The 12,407-nt window shown below is 47.5% G+C and overlaps 1 protein-coding gene across 1 annotated transcript in view; it reads right to left on the bottom strand.

The window, feature by feature from the left end:
- Positions 1-12,407, bottom strand: part of GMPR (guanosine monophosphate reductase) — a 63,075-nt gene that overhangs the window by 7,652 nt on the left and 43,016 nt on the right. Inside the window, exon 6 of the mRNA XM_004715294.2 lies at positions 10,791-10,897. Within this exon, the coding sequence (XP_004715351.2) occupies positions 10,791-10,897 (107 nt within the window). The remainder of the gene's footprint in view (positions 1-10,790; positions 10,898-12,407) is intronic.

Genomic DNA, 12,407 nt, shown 5'->3' with positions numbered 1-12,407 from the left:
TATCTCTATAGGAACAGACAGCCTTAGCTTACACAGAGAGGCTGGAGGGTTGGAACCGCTCACCTTGTAGTTGACGGCACCACCAGGGCTGCTTCTGTGAATTAACTGACTGCCATTATTTCTCCCGTTATGTGTTATTCACACATGGCTTCCCTCACCCCCAGAGGATCACAGGGCACTGAGAAAAGATGATTTCAGAAGCAAGCTCTCCACATAAGGATCCCGGATGGGTAGTCTGAAACGTGGCAGTCCGAACTCACCTAGCAGAAGAAAGACCTCACAGTTCACTTCCTTAAAGGCTGGCAAACCCTTTGGGAAGTTAGACTGTCCCGTGAAGTGGCTAGGAATGAACAACTTCACTGGAGGGCACTCACGGCAGGCCGGGCAGACAAACAATGGTCTCTGCACTGTGACGTCTCTGTGACACTGTCTGTTGTGGCCCAAAGCCGGACCTTCTCTGCTGTTTCTTTCAACTCTATAATCCTGATAGGCCCTTCTCTGGCCCCATCAATTCATTTTAAAGTGCCGACAATCAAAACCAGCTCTAAACCATAGGTTTTCCAACATATAATCAAATCGATTAACCACACTCGTGCTCCCATTACATAACATCTTCCTTTAAAACAAACAACAAACCATCTCTGCATAATAAGCCTCTGGCTCGCGGACATATGAGTATTCCCTTGTGAACAGACTAGGTTCTCTCCCTAATGTTACATCACTGTGGCCCGGGGGAAGACCCTGTGCTTCTGAGGCTTAGAACATGAATTCTCCTCTTCCTGGGATGGGTCAGGATGTCCATAGTAGATGTGGCTCCAGGAAGAGGAAGGAATCACATTTGCTAGAAAATTGTACATTTCCTTCATCTGCTCCAATTTGGTTTCTGTAGGCATGTACAAAGTGGGCAATGCAGACCAACGGAGGTGTACTGTACATTTAAGCACGCACAGCCCTACTTTCCCGAGGGGTAAGACACATTCAGCCTGCTTTCCGCTGCTGCCTGGAGGTCATTTCCCAATGCTGTCCATAGCCCTATCCTGGCCCTCATACATAAATATTTAGAATTGGCCCAAAACTCAAATTCATTGCCATCGGATCGAGTTGATGTTGACTCATAGTGACCCTATAAGACAGGGTAGAACTGCCCCTGTGGGTTTCTGAGACATTCTTTACAGCAGTAGAAAGCCTCATCTTTCTCCAGTGAAGCAGCTGGTGGTTTCAAACTGCTGACCTTGAGGTTAGCAGCCCACCTCGTAACCCTCAAGGGCACCAGGACTCCTCTTTAGAGCTGGCAAATAACTAAAAATGAAACAACTGACTGGTATGTTGTCCTGTGCAAATATTCCAAGCAATAATTGATAAGGGTTAGATATAAACTTTTTTTCCGAGAGCAAATCCCATTTGAGGTAGAAAAGCCATGATGGTATGAGAGTGGGAACTTGATTTGTGAACTGTCAGCAATAAGCGTCCCTCACTCTGAGTGCTGGCTCCGCCCCTCACCAGCCATGTGATGCTGAACAAGGTACTTACCAGGAGGCTTCTAAGAATTCGTGGAAAAATTCCATTATCTTTTCCTACCACCCCCTCACCCCCTCAACATTAATTTTTTGAAGCCTTCATAAATCCTCCAGGTTTTTATTTCCTTGACTGTCAGCAGGGAGGAAGAGCTGCTCTATCAGGCGGTTGCAAGTGTGTGTGCATTTTGCCTGGCAGATGATAAGCACAAAGCAGGTCCTTATATCGCTCGAGAAGAAGCCCTAGTGGTGCTGTGGATGGAGTGCCGGGCTGCTAACCTCAAAGTGAGCGGTTCAAATTTTCCAGCCACTTGGTGGGAGAAAGGTAGGGCTATCTGCTTTGGCTCCAAAACCCCACCTTGGGGTGCTATGAGTGGGAACTGGCTCAATGGTAATGGGCTTGGTTTCAGTAGCACCAATAGCTATGCCCAGCAACAATGGCGCCCAGAACTGGGAAAATGAGAGTTACTATTTCCTCAAAGGCTGTTTCTACTGTTAAAGTTCTCTCTTTGGTGTTATGTCTTCAGCAAATGACAAGAAAAAACAAACAAACTGGTCACACCTTCATCTTCACACATGCAGGGGCTGTCCTGCCTCTTCCAGCTCCCTGCCTCCCTGAGACACAAGTAGGCCACCAAAAATAGAAACTCCATTCAGGCACAGCCTCTGGGGAGCAAGCAACTGCTGAACAAGTAGATTCCCCCACAGTGACTTCCTCCGGATCTTCAACAACACAGGTGTGTGAGTTCAGCAACTGAAGTGTACAACTTGACAGCTGGAAATTGGACAACGTGTCAGAGTCCAGAATGTCTGATGGATCTCCGGCAGGTTTAAAACATTGATAAGTGGAAGGAACTCACTTGTCAAATCCTATTAAACAGAGGGACTGTGGGAGCCACCATGGGTGTTTCGAATCCTAAGGTAGTCAGTTGGTTAGAAGGAATGAGCTAAAGTCAAGGATCCAACGCCTATCAATACCTATGAACCTCACTTGATCTTTTGGCTATACAAAATGAACTCCTAACCCCACCTCTTAGTGGTCCCCTGGGAGAATTCTCACCTTCATTCTGGAGACTGATGAGCAATCCCAAGATAATGCAATTCCTGCACAGCCACCACTTATGTGGCAGTGGACACCTGTATGTTGCTATGATAATGAACAAGTTTCAATGGAGCTTCCAGACTAACACAGAATAGGAACAACAATAAAAAAGGCTTACACTCTACTTTGGAAAATCAGCCAGTGAAAACGCTATAAATTACAGGAGTCTGATCTATCACACAGCATGGGGGTGGGGAAAGTTTCATTCCAATGTACAAGGGGTCACCACAGTTGGAGCTGACTCAACACTAGCTAATAACCATAGGAACACCACTATCTAGGAAAGGTCTCACCATTAGTGTCAATACAAGAACCTCAGTGCACACAAGTAGGGTCAGAAGTGCTTCATAGCACCAACATCCCAAGCTGGGCTGTCAACATCCCTATTGGCAGTAACAGATGAATCATACCTATGGAAGGGTGAGGCAGTCAGAGGTGATTAAGTCTCCATGATGTAATCAGTGGTCCTCAGACTTGAAGGGACAACAGAAACACCTAAGGGTTTGTAGGAACTGATCCCTGGGCCTTGCCTGCAGAATTGCTACATGAGTAGCTCTGGGTGGGACTGAAAATGCATTGCTATCCAAGTCCTCGGTCGATGTTTATGCTCCTGGCCTATTCCAGGCATTCCACTCAGAGGCCTGCTAGGAGAAGCCATACGTCAGGTGGTGGTGTGTGAGAGGACCTAAGTCCTCTGGCTAATCAGAACAGCTTGCCCCTGCTCTGACCCTTGGTCCAAATGGACCTATAAACTAAGCAAGCTTGAAGATTCTAAAAAGATATTAAGAATGGTGTCATGAATAAATTCACAGTAAAACGTTACTGATTGGCCCACAACTAAGCATTGGTTAACTTTTGAACAAGAGGTGGCCTATCATCAAGAATACAGAAGGAAGAACTCCAAATTGCACTGAAGGCATTAGTGAAATGTAAGGCTCCAAGAGTTGATGGAATTCCCATTCCCCAATGTTCCAACAACCTGCTGATGAAGTACTGGAAACACTCACTCACCTATGCCAAGACATTTGGAAGACAGCTACCTGGCCAATCAACTGGATGAGATCCATTATTTGTGTCCATTCCAAAGAAAAAATGACTCAACAGAATGCAGAAACTATCCCGCAATACCAGTCACATCACATGCAAGTAAAATTTTGCTAATGATAATTCAAAAGCGGTCTCAGCAGTACATGGACAGAGAGCTACCAGAAATTCAGACAAGATGCAGAAGAGGACATGGAACAAGGGATATCATCCATAATATCAGATGGGTTTCAGATGAAAAGAGAGAATACCAGAAAGATGTTTACTTGTGTTTCATTGACTATGCAAAGGCAATCAACTGTGTGGAACACAACAAACTACAGATAACATTGCAAAGAATGAGAATTCCAAAACCTTTAAGTGTACTCATGAAGACCTTGAACATAGACCAAGAGGCAGTCGTTGAAACAGAACAAGGGATTGCTATGTGGTTTAACATCAGGAAAGGTGTGTTTCAGGGCTGTCTCTTTTCATCATTTGTATTCATTCTGGATGCTGAGCAAATCATCTGATAAGCTGGGATACCGGAAGACTCAGGATTGGAAGGTTTATCGGTAACCCTGATGTACAGATGACACAGCGTTACACCGTGAAGGCCAAGAGGACTTACTGATGAAGATAAAAAATGACAGCCTTCAGTATGGATTACAGCATGACGTGAAGAAAACAAACATCCTCACAATTGGACCAGTCGATAACGTCATGAAAAAAGAAGAAAAGATTGAAGTTATCAAGAATTTCATTTTATTCAAATCTACAGTCAATGCTCATGAAAGCAGCAGTCAAGAAACCAAATGATATATTGCATCAGGCAAGTCTGCTGAAACCTCTTTTTTTTTTATCAATTTATTGGGGCTCATACAATTCATCACAATACATAGATCAATTGTATAAAGCACATCTATACATTTGCTGCCCTCATTATTCCCAAAATTCACTTTCCTCTTGGGTTCCCGAAATCCGCTCGTTTTCTTTTTTCCCCCTCCCCTTCCCTTCCTCCTCCCCTCTCCCCCATGCACCTTTGATAATTTATAAATTATTATTGTATCTTATATTACACTGTCCGGTGTCTCCCTTCACCCACCCCTCTGCTGCCCGTCCCCCAGAGAGGAGGATATATGTAGCTCCCTGTGATCCATTCCCCCTTCCTACACCCCCTTTCCCTCCTGGTATCGCCACTGTCACCCCTGGTCCTGAGAGGTTCATCTGTCCTAGATTTAGAGTATTAAAGAGCAAAGCTATCCAGGTGACCCACGCCATGGCATTTTCAGTGGCATCATACGCATGTGAAAGCAAAAGGACAACTGCAGAAAGGTGGAGGCATTTGCACTAAGGTGCTGGCGAAGAATATTGAAAGTACCACGGACTGCCAGAACAAACAGGCCTGTCTCGGTGGAAGTGTGGCCAGAATGCTCCTCAAAGGCAAGGGTGGTGAGTCTTTGTCTCACATACTTTGGACATGTTATCAGGAGAAACTAGTCCCTGGAAAAAGGGCATCAGGGTTGGTAAAACCAGAGAAAAAGAGGAAGACCCTCTCTGAAGTGGATGACACACAATAGCAACCATGCGCTCAAAGAGGACAACAATTAGGAAACTGGTACAGGACTGGGCGTGTTTTCTTCTGCTGTATATATGTCACTATGAGTTGGAGCAGGCTCAAAGACAGCTAATAACAACTTAGAAACAGTGGTTATCCAAGTAATATAGATGATCACAAAAACACCAAATTCACTGTCGTCAAGGTTCTGACTCATAGCAATCCTCTGGAAGCCAATAGGACTGCCCCGAGAGGTTTCTGAGAGGTAAATAGTTCACACACTGTTGTCGAGCCAGTGTTGACTCACAGAGAACCTCTGGGGGTTTCTAAGATAGCAACTGTTTATGGGAGTAGAAAGCCCAGCCTTTCTCCCGAGAGGTTGCTGATGGTTCTCAACTGCTGACCATACGGGTCACCGCCCAGCAGTAACCACTACACCACAGGAGTAGAAACTGTCTTCTCACTCCCGCAGAGTGACTGGTGGTTTTGATCTGCTGACCCTTGTGGTTAGCAGCCCAACATGTAACCCATTATGCCATCATAGAGCCAAAATATAAGATATAGTCCTCAAATCTTAATGAAGGCTCTTGATGGTGAATATCATTAGGTAATGGAGAATTATGAACCTGACATATGGTGCTTTGGAGGACCAAGCTCTAGAAAGTCTAACTCACTAGGATGGAGGCCACGAATCTCAGTTTAATAAAAGTTTCTCTGTTGATTTTCATGCGGCCCAAGGCAAGGCTACAGTTGACATGCATGAGCCACTAGGCTAACACATACTAAAGAATGGTAGTGTTCGGTGCACTTTCCAAATGTGGACTGGACGGGTGGTTCTCTGTCAACCCAGAATAGAACCTCTTAAATATTAGTTGTTCAATAAATGCATGTTCATTTGTTCACTGGGCTACTGAGCGGAGGTACTCAGTAGAGGGCCTTACAACTGTCATCAGTCAATAGATCTGTGTTTAATGTTCTAGCTTGCAGCATGTTGTAGATTCTCAATTAATACTGAATGAATGGATGAATGGATGACCATTTATGTCAACTTGGCTGAGCCAGGGTTCTCAGTGGCTCAGCAGTTAGGAGCTAGTAATCCCCAGTGATGTGACCTAACACAATGGAATCAATTCCTTAATGGAATCTGCTATGAGCAGCCAATCAGTTGTAAGATTAGGGTGGGAGGCAGCACTCTGACTCAGGTCAAAGTCCTGATCTTTTAATTTTAAGGAAAGTTCCTCAGGGCTGTGACCTACTTCCAATATAAATGGACAGTGTGGAAAAGGCCGCTTCGTTTGTCCTGGCTCTGGAGCCTGCTCCTAGCTCAATGACCACTGGTTCTTTGAAATTGAGCCAAAGGCCAGCCATATTGCCTACTAATCCTGGGAGTCTACCAGTGGCTTGCCATCTGACCTGTGATCTTTGGATTCATTTGCCTCTGCAGCCACCAGTCGATAGCTCGTCTGCTGATCTTGGGTTCATCAGCCCTGGAAACTACTGGAGTCTGGGAACACCTCCAGCCTATCATCTGACCCCAGGATTTGGAACCTGCCTGGACATGTACTTGCCTGCTTCTACTGTGTGAACCACTTTCTTGATAAAAGGTCTCCCTCTGTATACATCTGCATGCGTCACTGGATGTGCTATTCTAGAAAACCCAGCCCAGGACAGTGAAAAGATAAAGAATTAGATGGAACTCATGAAATAAGTGGAATAATATGTAAAGAGCAAGGACCTGGATTCTAGCTTCAGTGATTACTGAAAAATCAACTGATATTAAATAAAAGGGACAGTGACAGTGACCAAATGTTGCCCTAAGACTCAAATGGGATTAGTGCATTTTTAAAGTAGTTTTCAACGCCTCTTATAAAGCTTTGTCCTTAATATTTCTGCTGTAGTTATATCCTAAAACCAGGTCTAGAGAGCAAACCTCAATAGAGTCAAAGACTGAGTACTAATCATAAGCTACATCCCTACAAGGGTATATGTAATTTCCTTCCTTCAGGTTTAAAAGAAGAAGAAAAAAATATCAACCAGCAATTATATAGTGTGGGTGCCTGGCTTAGCAATTATAAAAAGGTCTGAAGGCTTAGCGTAATCTGTTCGATATGAATCAACATTGTTGTAAGACTACTGAAAACATCCCAGCACTTCTAAAATTACTTAAACCCCCACCCCCACCCCCCAAAAGCCCTCACATCCAGAGAAGTGGAAGTCACCATTGTACCACAGTATGTGTCTGATGAGAACCTGTAACAACACCATTCGTGTCGGAGGAAGTCACTGTGTGGGTCCTGAGAGGAACCGTGTGGGAGAGCTGTAATCCCTATCTCCAACTGTGTGAATCGCTGCCATGTGGATAAAGAGGGATTAGATGCATGGATACACTGGGGGCGGACTTAGCCTGGCATTCATTCAATCCTTAATCGATGGTTAGCAGCTGATCGCTGGGAGGCCATTCTTCCGGAAACTTCATGTAAGTGTTGTTGCCAACACCTCAATCTTTGCCCCTTCTCATCTATTTCCCCTCATTTTTCAACCCACCCAAACGTACATTCTGCCCCCCCCCCCCCAGGATGGCAAATGTTCTCACAAAAGTTAGCAGTGTCACTGCCATCCAGTCAGCCTTTGGGATCCACAGAGTTTTCAAGCGCTAATTTCAGAATCATTTCCCAGCCCTTTCTTCCGAGTCTCTATTAGCATGGAAACTCTCCTGAAACCTGTTTAGCCTCACGGCTGCATGCAAGTCTCCTTAACAGATGAGTGGGAACTGTAGATGAGGTGTGCTGGCCAGGAATTGAACCTGAGTCTTCAGCACGGAAGGCGGGAATTCTACCATGGAGGTACCCTGCCCACTGCCTGTGACCAGTGACCTAACCAAAGTTGTGGCTGCAGAGTCCATTTGGATTCATCGTGACCCTGTAGGACATTGTAGGACATCTGCATATGGTTTCAACGTTGTAATCTTCCCAGACGCTGACGACCTGCCGTATCGTTCTCCCTTGGAGCACTTGGAGGGTTTGAACTTCTGGGAAGGCTGGCTTTACTGGGCTGCCCTTCTTATTTGCCTCACCTGTGGTTATGTTTGTCATTTCAAGAGTCCTCACAGAACTGAATATTACAGTGGTCAACACGCATTACAATGTCCCATATTCATTAGGATATGGGATGATAAGCTAACAAATAAGAAGGGCAGCCCAGGAGAGCCAGCCTTCCCGGAAGTTCAATGCCTGTCTTGCTGGGAGACACTGGGCCAAGCCTCGCTTCCCAGCCTAACCAGGAATCTCTTCCATGGCCTGAAAGGAGACGCCAAAGTTTTCTCGCTTCCACAACCTGCTGAGAAGTCCATTGGCTGGACTTTGGGAGACACAAGGCAAAAGCTGGCTTTCCATTCTGACCTGAAGTCTTTTACCTAGCTTTGAATGGACCAGCCACCAAGAAAGGCCACGTCCTGGGCCAGCAGCCAATGCACCCTAACAAATATGTAAGAGCCAAGGCCATTCCGAGGATACTTGCAGACCACAGTGGACCCAAAGTAGAACTGAATCACAGAAAGATGACTGCAGAACCCTAATGCACTTGGACATCAGACGGCATGCTTCTCGATGACACCCGGCACACACGGGCCCAGGGAAATGTCTCAAGAGAGATTTAAAATGTATTTTGGATGAAATGAAAAGGAAAATCCTACTTATGAAAACATGTGGACCACATCAGAAGCACGGCCGAGATGAAAATGTATCTCATCAAATGCATGTATTAGAAAAGTGATCACATGAAAGAACAATAATAACACTTAATTGATCAAGGATTCAGGAGAGTGGGAGGGTGGGGGAGGGAAGAGAAAAAGGGGAGCTGATAACAAGGGCTCAAGTAGAAAGAAAATGTTTTGCAAATGTTGATGGCAAGTGTGCTGAATACAATTGAATGAATTGTTATAAGATTTGTAAGAGCCTCTCCAATAAAATTATTAATAAAAAAAGAAACATGATGCAAAAATTAATCATTGTAGCCTCCACCTTCAGAAACAAAAGTTCCCTGTGAGAGAATCTGACCCTGCTGCCCATGGCCTCCCCACTTGCAGCTCGCTCGCCTGGCCATCTCTGACGCCAGACTCCAGGTCTCACCTCCTCGCTTCTCCGTCCCACAGGTGCACCTCTGGACCTACACTGGAGTTCATCCAGGGTCACCCCAGGCCAACGTCACTTCTCACTCTCACATTCTCCCTAGGTCCCCTCACCCACACACAAGTCTTGGGTTTCCATCCGAAGAATCCAAATACCCAGTGGAGTTCCCGATAGATGCCCCTTGGAGAACCAGTTGCCGTGGACTTGATTCCGACTCAGGAAGCACCCTGCTGGATGGTAGAGCCAAACGGCATTCCATGGGGTTTCCATGGCTGGTTTTTCAGAGGTGGATCACCAGGCCTTTCTTCTGAGGTGCCTCTGGGAGGAATGCCTCTCCAAAACCCATTGCCATCAATTTGCTTCTGACGCATCGCGATGCTACAGGGCAAAATAGGGCTGCTCCCAAGGGTTTCCAAGGATCCAGAGGCAGATGGTCTCCTCCATCTCCCCTAGAGTGGCTGGGGGGTTCACCCTGCCAACAATCTGGATGAGCAACCAATTGCTTTAACCACTGCGTCAGCAGGGTTCTTGAAGATGCCCCTTGAACTGAGGAAGGCAATAGAATTCCCCAGCTCCCCACCCCAAACCCGACCCTGGGTTCCTATTCTTTTTCCCCCCGGGGCTGCCCCCTCCTTGGCTCTGCCTCCTCTCTGGCCCACACCTCCCTAAACATCTAATCAGTATGTCCAGTCCAGTTTGAAGGTCTGTTTGCTCTGCATGACCGTCCTGCCCTCCGCTCTGCTGTGTGGAAGCGCCACCATGTTGGCGTTCCTGCCCAGTGTGATTCCCCATGTGACTGTCTTACACCCATTCGGCCCCTTGTCTGCCTTGCTAAGATAAATCACCCCATTAGTCATTCTGCTCAATCCCACCTGTCCCTTTTCAGTGCCTCTGGGATAAAGTCACACGCTTCCACACGCTTCCCAGGTTCGTGTCCACTTCTGTGACTCACTCTGCCACATCTCGTACTCCTGCCCCACTTCCGGCTCACCCCACCCCCTGTCCAGTCCCACTCACAGTGCCATTCTTGTTTACAAAGCTCTTTCTCTGCCCTTCTTCCCCGCTTTACCTGGTGAACGCCTTTCTGCATCAGGTCTCCATAACCCTTACGCCAAAAAGCCTTTCTTGATCGCGTCCCTTCCCCAAATCTAGGATCCGTGGTCCTCTCCTCTTCCTTGTCTTAAAGCTCCCACGGCATTCTTCTCACCACGCTACCTGCCACTCTTGTTCTGAGAGTGTGCGGCTCCCCTACAGCAACCCGGCGCGCAGGAGCTGCGCACCTAGTGCTCACGTGTTCAAGTCCACAAAATGACAGTCAGGCGAATGGCAGCCAGGAACTGGGCCCAGCAGCCTAAGATGCCCTGTCTCCCCGTTCTGCCCACGTGCCTTCCCCAACCCCGCCCCGTTCCCCTTCCCCCCATCCCCAGCCAGCAGTAGCCCCGCTCAGGCCCTGCGTGCAGACTCACCGAGATGATGTGGCCCTTCAAGCCGTGGGCAGAGTCAGCACACTCAATCACTGCGCTCAGCTGCGGGTAGCCCACGCCAGTCTTTGTGCGGGTGGTGCACACAGACCCTGGCATGGAAGAAAACGTAGAAGCCCAAGAGTGAGATGGTTGTGAACACGCAGCAAGTGGGATAAAATGAGCATCCTTCGCAGCCACCCAAACCTACCCCCATGCCCTGGCAGGGGAAACATGCTGGAGCCGGAGAGAGGCTGCCCAGCCCCCTCGGTGACCGTCATGATAACCCACACACCACCCCTTCAGGCTCTCTGGAGTCACCTCTACCTGCTGATGTTCAAGATGCACCCTTCCCCTCCACCTTACTGTCACTGACCACCGGCAACATCAGCCTCCACACTGGCCTCTCCACCTTTCATTGGCCAGGCAGCGACACTTATTTTTTTTTAATCGTTTTATGAGGAGCTCATACAACTCTTATCACAATACATACATACATCAATTGTGTAAAGCACATTTGTACATTCATTGCCCTCATCAAGTAGATCACCAGGTTTTTCTTCTGAGCCACCTCTAGGTGGACTCTTCCAGTTAGCAGCTGAGTGTGTTAATGATTGGCACCACCCAGGGACCACAGGCATACAGGAAGCCCTCTAGAAAAGAGCCAACACTAGCATCATTGCTACACCTCACTCTTATCCAACTCCCTTGTCACTTAACTCAGCATGCCAAGGCCTCTCATGCTCTAGCGCCTCACAGCTTCTGCCCTTGACCTCCTGCTGACTCCACTGCCAACTCTGGTCCTGGCTGTGCCCGTCTGCTCTGTACAGTCCCAATCACACCCAGGCCAGGTTGCACTGGAAGGCCCAGCACCTCAATCAATCCCAAGTTTCCTTCCCCCTAGTCTCAGCCTTCACTCCCAACGAGCAAACAAGCACGCCTTGCTTTACGGAGACCGCTCAACTCAAGCTCCTGTGGACCCCCAAGTCCCCCACAGACCCGCCCTCCTCCTCATGTCTGCTCAGTGACGATGGCTGCACCACCGCGCGGCGATCAATGCCATCGAATCTCAGAGAGAGAAAAGGTTACAGTGGCCAATGTATTCAGATGATGTATAGATTCTGTCATAATGCAGTAATAGGAAAAAAAAATGCTTGGCCTCTTCAGCCACCTGCTTCCCTGCTCTCCCGCCTTCCTTCTGCTCCACCTGAGCTTCCCCTGACATGCTGACCTTTCCACCTTCCAACAGAGTCTTCCCACGGCTGGGCCTCTGTGCATCCTGTTCCCACCGCCTGGAAGCTTCCCGCTGGACCCACACCTCATCAGTCAACCCTTTGTTATCTTTTAGGCTCTCCCAGCCTCGGGAAAGAGTTTCTTCCTAGCACTCATTTTAAAAAGAGGTATTTAAATAACGATGTGTTCCAGCGGGATGCGGGTCAGTTTTCTCTGATGGATGATGAGCTCGGAGAGAGCCAAAACAGTGGGTATTTGTTGTTGTGCGTCCGAAGCTCCGAAGAGAGACTGGTGCATCATCAAAACCTCACTGCCTTCAGTCACTTCTCACTCACAGCACCCCTAGAGGACAAAGTGGAACTGCCCTGGGTGGGGGTAAGGGGTGGGGGC

Source organism: Echinops telfairi, unplaced genomic scaffold, assembly GCF_000313985.2.
Source record: "Echinops telfairi isolate 266 unplaced genomic scaffold, ASM31398v2 ScPeMD7_7439;HRSCAF=8477, whole genome shotgun sequence".
Taxonomy (NCBI): Eukaryota; Metazoa; Chordata; class Mammalia; order Afrosoricida; family Tenrecidae; genus Echinops; species Echinops telfairi.
Note: the sequence above shows the minus strand (reverse complement) of the source record. Positions and strands in the feature narration are given on the sequence as shown.